General features: G+C 44.2%; 1 protein-coding gene across 1 annotated transcript in view; it reads right to left on the bottom strand.

Moving 5' to 3' along the window:
- Positions 1-5815: 5815 nt before the first annotated feature.
- The window catches only part of Cubn (cubilin), a 226113-nt gene continuing 220842 nt past the window's right edge, over positions 5816-11086 (bottom strand). The window contains exons 65-67 of the mRNA XM_006985936.4: positions 9667-9832; positions 7717-7952; positions 5816-6297 (exon numbers count right to left, since the gene is read on the bottom strand). Of these exons, the coding sequence (XP_006985998.2) occupies positions 6190-6297; positions 7717-7952; positions 9667-9832 (510 nt within the window). The 3' untranslated portion in view covers positions 5816-6189. The remainder of the gene's footprint in view (positions 6298-7716; positions 7953-9666; positions 9833-11086) is intronic.

The raw sequence follows: 11086 nt of genomic DNA, 5'->3' as shown, positions 1-11086 counted from the left end.
ACAAAGCTCTGTGGGCGGAAGCAGGGAAGTTTAGCGTGAAATGCCGGAAAAGGAGTAGGTATTAAGAATGGAGAGTAGCTTGTGGTTGAGGGGTCGGGGATTGAATCCTGGGAAATACAGAAGTAAATTATTCTCTTTCTCCTGTGTCTTTCATTGCGGCTCCTCTCCCACGGTGGACGGGGCGGGGGGCGGGGTTATTGCCCTGAATTCCTCTTCATCTGTGGCTGGTGAATGCATGAGGTCTGGATTCTGATCATGCTTCTAAAGACAATAATTCCGCCAAAAAACGTGTCCTGAAGGCGCACAGGTTTCTGTGTCTGCCTGTTTTGCCTTTGACCTGGATCTTAAACAACTGGAATCTCCCTAAGGGTTATATGCTAACAATAAATAAACCTCAACCATGTCAAAGTCCCTCCAGGAGATGAGGAGTCAGCTCCGCCTGAATCCTCCCTGCCATCATTGTCTGAGAAACTCTGACACCGTGAGTCAAAATGAATTCTCCCTCTCCTAAGGTATTTTTTCAGGTATTTTGTCTGGGTGATGTGACGGTAACTAATACAATTATGTCATTAAAATGTAAAATGAGCCAGGCGGTGGTGACGCATGCCTTTAATCCCAGGCCTCGGGAGGCAGAGGCAGGCGGATCTCTGTGAGTTCAAGGCCAGCCTGGTCTACAAAGCGAGTTCCAGGAAAGGCACAAAACTACACAAAGAAACCCTATCTCGAAAAACAAAGCAAAACAAAAACAAAATGTAAAATGAAAGTGCAATGAATCGCCTAATGAGGAGGTATTAGGGCAAGGTTTGGAAGAGTCTGAAAAATAGGCTGGAAATGGGAACCCCACCCTCTGGGTCTGTTGGTATGCTCACCAACAAGGAGGCTGTCTGAACTCAGTACTTACTTTGGGATGTGGCCCATGCAAGCCTTAAACTCACTGGGTAGCCAAGGCTGGCCTTGAACTTGTGATAGTCCTTCTGCCTCCTAAGTGGTAGGATTACAATAGTACACAGTCTCTTCATCCCGTTTAACACTATCAGATTTCCCCATGGGGGAGCAGGAGCCATTTGCTCTGTGGTTAGGAGTGCTAGCTGCTCTTGCCGAGGACTGAAATTCAGGTCCCAGCACCCACACTGGGCAGCTCACTGCAGCCTGCAACTCTAGCTATAGGGGATCAGATGTCTTCTGGTCTCCAAAGTGACCAGCACACACATGTGCGTACACACACACACACACACACACACACACACACACACACACACACGCACTACATACATACTCACATCTTCAAGAACTTTCTAGTGAGTCTGTAGCTGTACATCAACTATCGTATTTAATGAGTCCTATCTAGTCCTTTAGATATGAGACTCTTCTTCCCATGGTTACACAGATCACAACTCTGTCACTATGACTCTGTGTATGTTTTCTATAACTCATTTTTCTCATCTGTGAAGTGGGAGTGATAGTTCTTACTGTTCCAGTGAATTATATATATCACACGGGGAACTTGTTTGTGCCTGGGACAGTGCCAGGGCTGCATTAAAATTCTCTCCCTGCAACTACATGGAAGGCTTCTGAAGAAATTCTTCCTGTTAACTGGACTTTAAATGAAATCGGAAGTGTTGAGTAGTAAGACCGACATCTATGGCATTTTTTGATCTCAGACAGTCGTGGCCTATATTTCCATTGGAGTGTTTGTCAGAAGAATGCCTCCCGTCTCCACAGATCCCATTGAGTCTGTCTTTCAGTGTTTCTTCTGCTGCGATGAACACCATGACCCAAAGCAACTTCGGGAGGAGAGGGTTTATTTCATCTTAGAATTCTCGTGTCACACTTGAGCAGAGCAGGAAGTCAAGGCAGGAACCTGGAGGCAGGAACGAAGCAGATGCCATGGAGCGAGTGCTTACTGGTTTGCTCCCTATGGCTTGCTCAACCTGCTTTCTTATGCTATCCTGGCCTACCTGCCTGGCGGTACACCACCCACAGTAAGCTGGGCCCCTACATCAATCATGAATCAAAAAAATGTCCCCACAGACTTACCTATAGGGACTCTGCTGGCATCATTTTCTCCACTGAGGTTCCTCTTCCCAGATAACTCTAACTTATGCCAGATTGGCAGAAAATCAACCAGGATAGGGCCCTATGTGAGTCTGTAAACCTCTGAGAAAGGTGTCCCAGCCAAACTTAGACGCTCTGGGGAGAGACAGTGCACTTTATCTTGAATATTAAAAGGAAGCTCAACTCAGTTAGTGGGGGGAGGGGCATCAGAGAAGACTGGTTTCCTACAGTACCACCCCTGACCCCAGACTATAAGAGAATAGGTTGGATCCCAGAGGACTGAATTAGAAAGCTGCTCCTATTCTGTATTAAGCTGCTTATTGCTGGAACATGAGGTGTCAGAAGAAGGAAGGGATGCTGGTGCTGAGATCTTGTTTTCTGACCTGCCCTATCTCAGATAGGATGCTTTAAGGTCCCCATTTCTCTCAAGTGAGTAGTTTATCTATGACCTTGGGATTTTCTCAGTTCTCCAAAAAGCAGACACTTCCTTTACTCTACATTTTATTTTTTGAGCTACATTTGTATTTCCTTTGGGTTCCTTCAAGAGTCATGCAGAGTACAACTTTCCATTAACTCTAAATAAGGCTCGCTGCCACTTACCTCGTGACCATGCATTTTACATTTTGACTTTATGGGTTCCTATTTAGGGCCCAGAAGAAACGTGTGTGTGTGTGTGTGTGTGTGTGTGTGTGTGTGTGTGTGTGTGTGTGTGTGTCCTAAGCACTAGAATGCCAGTGGAAATATCAACTAATTATTTGATTGATGGCAATGAAGCTTTAGAATGAATCACTCTGGGAATGAGAAGGAAAAAAAGTCCCTTACCACTTGCTCTGAGGAGTTGACTTAGTGTAAATTTCACCAGATAAGAAAATTGAGGCTGAGCATGGTAGCACATACCTGTAATCCAACACTTGGGAAGTGGAGGCAGGAAGATTTTAGTTTGATGCTACAGAACAAGTTGAGACCCACATTAGATACATTTAAAGACTGTTAAAAAATAATGTGAAAAGGAATAAGGAAAGAAGAGGTGTGAGAGGAAAGCAGAAAAGATGAGGAGAAGGGGTGAGGAAAGATGAGAGGGAAGAGGATGCTGCAGGAGATTTGGTCACATGATGTGAACGGTGCCTTCTGGTTGGTTTAATAAAGAGCTGTACGGCCAATAGCTAGGCAGGACTTCCAAGGAGAGAGGAACTGGAGATGAATCTAGGCTCCAGAGAGATCTCATGAGACTGGGAACAAATTGGACGTACAGAATGGGAAAGAGGTAAAAGTCACGTGGCAGAATGTAGATAAATAGAGATAGGTTAATTGGAGTTATAAGAGCTAGTTGGGAACAAACCTAAGCTAAAGGCCAAGCTTTCATAATTAATGATAAGTCTCTGTGTCATTATTGGGGAGCTGGTGATTCTAAGAAAAATCTGACAAGAAAGCCTAATTCCAAAAAGATGGGGGAGAGAGGAAATGGAAGGACATGGGAGGGGGAGAGGAAGAGAGGAGAGAGGACAGGAAGGGAGGAGAGGGGAAGGAAGAGGAGGGGAGAGGAGGGCTCACATAAGAACCCAGGAAGGAGGGAACTGTGAAGCCTGCATTGTGCAGTAGGGAGATGTCAGTTGATAGAAATCTGTGGCGGTCTTCATTCTCTCCTCAGTGTGTTTAGTGTGTGTCACAGGATAGACATTCAATAAGCATTTATAAATGAATGAATTATAAACCAGAACCAGTGACTAAGAGATGGGGCTTCCCCAGAGAGAGCCAGCTTTATCTGACTTGGTGTCCACAGAACAATGGTATCTGTAAGAGTGAGTTCCACTCAGAGGGACCCACACTTCTCTCAGATGCATGCTACTATGTCCAGGAAGTGGGACTATAGAATGATGAAGACCCTGGTTGTGTTTTGCTCTCTTTGTATGGGTGAATGCATGATCTTGCTCTTTCTTCCTAAATGTGTTGCCAAGGTGCAGAATGTGAGAAAGATCACAGATGTGAGTGACATGAAAATGTCTTGAAAGCCAGATCGAGCTGATGTATATCGTCATGTATGTATCACTTTTGAATTCTGGTCTTCTTGCAATTGGTCCCTTGTTTCAGCTTGTCAAGGTCCTTTGGATGTAATGATGTTATCCATTGCTTTACCCTATTTCCAATACAGCATTTTCTATCAACTGGAGGCATAGGCATAGCTGATGGGAGCAGAGCTATGTAAGGTGATAATATTTCATTGATGGAGTTGCATGTTCTGTACAGAAACAACTTCCCAGTATCAAGTGTTAAAGTTAGATGAAGCAACACTCTCTCATTCAGTGCAGGTCTTAACGACTTCACTTGGCTTACTTAAACTGTAGTAAGTTTCCTTCTGTGAAGTCATCTGCTCTGCTGGAGGCCATGGAAAACTCCAGAAAGCACTGGGTTTTCATGCAGAAAGGAAGCTAATATGCACCTCTCTTAGCTACCCATCTGGAAAAGTAGGTGGCGACAACATGCCATGGGATGCTCTCATTCTTGACAAAGCTGCATGGTGGTACTGCAAAACTAGGGTACCCAAGGAGGTAGTTCTTATAGGAGCCATACACCCTAAGACAGCACACACAATGTCAACACACTGTGATTGAGAAATGCAATTGCCACTACTCAGGGACAAGCTAGCATATGCAAGGTTTTGTTTTGTGGGTCTGTGCATTTTTATACTTGATAATAAATAGGATTGTCTACAGCAAATGCTCTATATTCTTGGCTTAACCTGAATAGAAATATATAGAATGTGCTTCAGAACTAGAACACACTCCTTCTAAGAACATTGTTTCTTTGAGAATTTGCTTTTACTCACACCGTTTAAACAGACAGAAACAACAAACTTCTACAACCAAATAGTTATTGATTCTCATCTGTTACAGTAGTGGCTTGAAACAAGACATGAAGGGAAATAGGAAGTTGTTAAATAAAACACACATACAATAAGAACTGATGACCTGTGTGAGTTGAAGGTGTAACTGTGAGGCTAGAAGTATGACGGATGTTTCCGCTGTAGCAAGTACAATGTGTGCATATAACATGGAGGGCGGCAGGACGCCAGTGGTGTGAAGAGAGCCAAACAGCTACTGTGCAATGGAGATAAAGGGCTGATGTTTTTCTGAAAATGTAATGTGTGGTGGTTGGAGTCTGACACGCCCTCACAGGCTCCTTGGTTTAAACAGTTACTTGACCCCCCGCTAATGGTGCTGTTTAGGGAGGCTGTAGAACTTTGGTTTCTTGCTGGTGGTGCTGTTTGGGAAGGCCACAGAACCGTTGTTCCCCAGCTGATGGTGCTGCTTCCTGGTTTTCTGCAAAGTGGGTAGCTCTGTCCTTGGGTCTACTGCCTGTTCCACCGTACCCTTTTCAGTGTGATGAAAAGAAACTCTCTAAAACAGTGAGCAAAACAGACCCTTTCTTACCAAAGACATGTGAAGAAAGAAGCACCCTTAGTGTACAGAAGCATGACTGTGACAAATACCTGACAGATGCAACCTAAGTAAGAACAGTTAATGGGGACATTCCAGGACTACGGAGCCATGAATAACAGTGAGTGGGGGATGCACAGACATTCAACAGTCAGGCTAGCACAGAGTCCTGGGAATGATCAGAGGGAAGACCCAGCATGGCCGGGAATGGAAGCTGGAGAGCTCATAATAGAGAACAGTTTCAGAGGTCACAGAAAATTCTACCCCAAGCCACAGTGAAAAACCAAGTTGCAATGGGTTAAAAATGAAGACAATAGAACCGTACATGGTTTTTAGTAACGTTTACTACCTTGACTTTGACTTTTGTAGTGAAAACAATGCATATATGTGTATCACAATACAAATGTACATCAATATGCCCCAGGGTATTTTGAAGAACTTCTTAAAAGACGTCAGCTAAATGGTACATCCAGTAAGAATGGTGTGTACAGCTGAGTTGAACAAAGTTATGCTCTGTATTCAGAACACCAACTGTGAAAAATTCGTTCCATGCTGTCTCTGGTAAAGGCCACAGAAGTTCAGTTCACTGCTTGATGGCACAGACGGCCATGGGGATGAGGAAGGCAGAGTTCTGGGCAGGGTGGCATCTGACAATGCTGTGGCAGAGCAGAGTCCTGGGCTTGCACGCGGCTCTTCCAATTCAGCTGTCCCACCATAACTGGAACCCTGACAGCTGCGTTGTATACTCAGCATGAAATCTTACGAAGACTCGATTGGATGAAGCTGTGAAGTCGGCTATACTAGTATACTAAAATTGAAGGGAGAAAAGGTTAGCTTTTACATTGAACATATTTCTAGAAATGTCAGCCTATTTAAAGTATTACCTATAGAAACCTTACGGAGTTTATATTCTGTAAGTTCTGATAGTGAACCAACATATATTTCTAGAAGTAACTTGCCAATAATTAATGCATTAATTAATACAACAGAATGCTTCCAGGGACAGGAGGCTGAGAGGTGATGGGTGGGGAGGTAATGATGAAGTCCCATTGGTCTTTCGTTTCCTAGATCTCTGAACTGAGTGTGAACAGTGGCATGCATCTTTACTGCAACATAAAGCACATGCAGATCATCACACTGAAGCTAGCTGCTGGAGGAGCATATGGGACCTGACATCTTATGCTAGTGTTTTACTTTTTTTCTGTTATTCTTAGGCTTTATGTTTCAGGTTAACCTTGTGAAATTTTAAATAAATTGATGATGCCTTTCATTTAACAAGTTAAAAGAAAAAAATAATTGCGCATGGGAGGGAGTACATTTTGAAAGCACCAGCGTATCCAGTTATATCCTTGGATTTAATGTGACACTGGTCTACATGGGAGTCATCTGCCTCCTAGTGCCCCAGGTCTCCTTCAGCAACAAAGTCCAGAGTAAACTGTTCTTCCCACAGCACAGGCTGTCGACTGTGGGATCAAATGGAGCTGAATGCTTGGAAGGTACTGAAATACACAAACAGGAGCTGTACAAAGATAAAATTTATCTTATCTCTTTGATTTTATCCTGGGTATAATAGCGATAGGATGCCTACTGATCCCAAGATCAAAATTTCTCCCCAAGTAACCAACTTCCTGTGTGAAGATATAGTTAGCAAAAGGATTCCTGGAGCGCGTCAGCTGTAGTAGTGGGAAGTTAAGGAGAGCTTACTTTCTGAGCAGAGGGGCTTTGGTAAGTAATCTGGGCTGTACCCAGGTACATAGAAAGTGTACCTAATCGGTGTGGTAAGATACTAATGACAGATTAGTCAATGATTAGATAGTATAAAATATGCAGATATGTGTATATGTTCACAGGAAAGGTTCCGGTAATAATAGCATTCTCAATCTTTTAAATTTTTGATGTACTTACTGATATTTTTAAGAATAAAAGTTTACAACAAATTTTAAAAATAATTTATATATTTTTAATTCTCTAGGTTTCCAGTGATATAATGCTTGTCCAGTTTGATTGAAAGACTCGTGTAAATAAAGAGGAGAATAATTAGAAACATAATGCCCTAATTCTATAGGGTTCGGTGGTGAGTGTAATATAACATATCTGCCACCAGATAGCGCTCATGCTCCCAAAATAGAAAATCACTGACTTGAGACTTTTGTTTTTTGCATGTGCCCATACGGTTACCGTCAATGTTGAAAAATCACATGTGAAAATCTAATAATGTTTTACTCACTGTTCCACAGTATGTTCCAAAGGGCGGTGAGCTGTCGTCTGGCCCATTATAGAGAACGAGGTAGTTGTGGGCACAGTCTCCTGGAGGGTTGATATTGACAAAAGGGAACCTGATGTTGACAGGTCTTCCAGAAGGAGCAACGATGGTCCATTCACAGTGAGTGTTGTTTGAGTAGCTGCCAGGGTAGCCAGGGTTGGTTAATATACCATTGTCACTAAAAAGAGTTCCTCCGCAGCCTGCAAGGAAGGAATAGAAAAAGGTTCCATTTAGCAAACGATGAACCATCCTGCCTGCTTTCCCACACGTGCAGGCAATGGCAGGGACAGCTTTCATCTTCTTGGGGGGCAGAGAGTCTGCAAACGTCGCCAGACAATGCAGAAACCCTCCTCTTGGTCAACAGCCCCTCCAGGCCCATTCCCACGGGATATTCCTTTCTCGATGGTCTGTGACGCAGGGTGACTTCTCCCAGGACTGCTCTTTGCTAACCTCAGGCTGAGAACAAACTGGAAAGCAACACAATAGTTACCCAGAGAGTCAAGTCTCTGTCTGCATGCTTTGAGGGTGCAACAGGCTCACAAACAGGGCAGGTAACCGTGGCCAGGAAGCCAAAACCAAATCAAGTTCTGTGGCACACCCAGACTGATATTACAGCCTAGATGCTACAATAAAACTGATTTTTACCAGGCCTAAGCTGACAGTTCTAAGACCTAATCAACTTCTGAATCTAGTGTGATGCCTTTACCAGGGTCTCCTTTCTGTGGGCTCCTATGTATAATAGCGGCAGGATGCCTATCGGTCCCAGACTAAAATTTCTCCCCAAGTAACCAATTTTTTGTGCAAAGAGAATAGTCAGCCAAGTGTTTCGTGGGGCCTGAGCTGTAGTGGTGAAGAGCATGCTTCAAGTCACACTCGTTAGGCCTCAGTGTCACTTTACTTGATTTGTTCATTCATATACCAACGCTGCAGCTAGAGTAGACAAGGGGATCCAGAAGAAACAGCCCAGGGTGATTGGACAACTTGATCTTCCCACTTCATTTCCTGCTGATTTATTTTTTTCTTTGCTTTTTCTCTCTCTTTTAATTTTAATTTCTCAAGATCAGTTCTTACTATGCAGGTCAGGCTGGCCTTAGATTATGAGCACCCCACCTCAGCCTCCCCAAGTGTACGACTGCAGGCCTCTAACGCCAGCACAGCCACGACTTCCTCCTTTTATCTCCAGTTAGGGCAGTTAATTACTGAGCTGCCTTGGGGTGTAGAGACTTAGTAATGTGGGACTATTGGATGGGACCCTCTCTTATCCTTGAGCACTTAGAATATTCCTCTTATGATTTCTATTTCATAGGTTTTCAGATATGATAGACCTTTTGTAAAGGTATCCCTCCTTTCTTGAGCTAAAATGTGTTCACATGACTTATATGTCCCACTATTTAAAAAATAGGCAACCGAACGTTCAGGAAGATAGTTATCCTGAAGAAGAAATTATGATATAGGACTGCCACCAAATGACAGGAACCGGGAAGAGCGCAGCTGCTCATACATGTGCACACCATCAGGAACGTCTGTGTGCAGTCGGCTGCTCATTGTGTGCACAGCCGGCTGCTGGTACGCACACAGATGTGCTGGTACGCACACAGATGTGCTCCCGATTCGGCCTTTTGGTAATTTCATTCATTGAATTCTCAAAGAGACTTCCTTGGTGATCAAACCAGAAGGCCAGGATAAAGTTTACAGTGTTTGCCTTCTCAAGCTTTCTACATGTAAAACACAGTCCTTTATGTCATAGGAATGATAAACAATTGTAGGATTTTGAAAAATCGGTACTTTCATTGTTTAAACATCTGAATGTTTCACAGAAAATCATCAGGTGCAGATCTAACATGAAAATGGCCTTTAAATCTGAATTCCTGTTTCCTATGGACACTTCGCCTAGCCTCACAGTGAGCATCTTACCGGATGGCGAGGAGGTCCAGATAATTTCATATCCAGCGGAGGTGACGGAGCCATCGCTCTTAAACCGCAGGTACAGTTCGTTGCTCTGAGAGAAGATGGGGTTCGGCAGGAGAGCTCCACAGTGCTTGCTAAGCAGCGGTGAGCTGCTGTGGCTGCCATTTCTTACCTGTTAAAATCACTCATTAGTTATCTCAGCCATGTTATTCCTGCTTCAGTTTATCATTAGCACGCGAGACAAAGTCCAGTAAGTGTTCCGTCTGTATTTTGAGACAGTGTCTCCTCCCTAGCTCAGTCTGGCCTCAGGCTCCCATTCTTCAGGTTCCAGAATACTGGGGTGAGGCTTTACATAGCTAAGAATGAAGGGTTTTTCTGTAAACACGGGGGAAGTCACCTTCATTTGTAGAAGAAAAAACGTTAGAATTTACATCGCACACCATTTGCATTGGGGTTTAGAAAATGCCCTTTGAACTATAGCCATGGAAACATCAGGCATCCTTGTGATATACTAGCGGGTACCATGGTCCTCCAAACTCTGCTATGTGTGCTGACATTTAAAGGGATGCAAAGTGAGTTTTAAAGGGGGGTGGGGGGGCACCAGTGTTTGGACTGTTTCCGGTCATTATACTTTATTCCTGGTAGACAGTGGTTGGTGCGATATTTCCCACTGAAAAGCATACAGTGGCTGCCATGTACGAAAGTATACCAAAGCTCAGAAACAGGTCTTTTCCCATGTGGGAAAAGGAGGCTGAGGTGGGGTGCTCATAATCTAAGGCCAGCCTGACCATTTCCATTCCATGCACCTATAATATTTCTGACCCTGTGGAGTTTCTTTTCCTCCAGGCCCGGAAGAGAAACAGGAAATGAGCGGGGGGGGGGGGGGGGGGGGGAGGAGCGTGGGGCGGGGGAGTAGAAGCATCTGTAATATCTTGCTTTCTACTGTGTGTTCTCAGAGCACTCTACAGGCTTCACGTGTGAATAGTTTTAGGCAATGGTTAGCCGTGCACGGTGGAAGAGATAGGTTTAGCATCTGTGTGTTCAGAATTTGAGAAGCCACCCTCCTTCCCTTTCGGTTTCCACAGTTCAGAACCTGGCTGGCCTGTTAGCTTGAGTCACCCAGCCTCTGCAAAGGTGCAGAGGGACTCACTGGGTGAATGAGCTGGGGAGGGGCGGGGGGCTTCTTCTAGACCTAGGCAACAGTGAGTGTTTATTGTTGGTTTCTTCCGCTAAATGTTTAAACAAAATGGCTCTAGCTGGGACAGCCTGGCCCATTATCTCCAGGTTCATGGGATAGCTACCATATTTAAGTTGGAAGGCCTGACCTGCCACCCCCCAGACTCTTTGAGTTTCCTTCCCTTGGGATCCTCTTAAATCACTGCTGAGGATGAGAGACATACAGCATAGAGCTTACCACGTTCACTTT

The sequence above is a fragment of the Peromyscus maniculatus genome, chromosome 5, assembly GCF_049852395.1.
Source record: "Peromyscus maniculatus bairdii isolate BWxNUB_F1_BW_parent chromosome 5, HU_Pman_BW_mat_3.1, whole genome shotgun sequence".
NCBI classification, from domain to species: domain Eukaryota; kingdom Metazoa; phylum Chordata; class Mammalia; order Rodentia; family Cricetidae; genus Peromyscus; species Peromyscus maniculatus.
The sequence above is the reverse complement of the archived record's forward strand: the minus strand, read 5'-3'. Positions and strand labels throughout refer to the sequence as shown.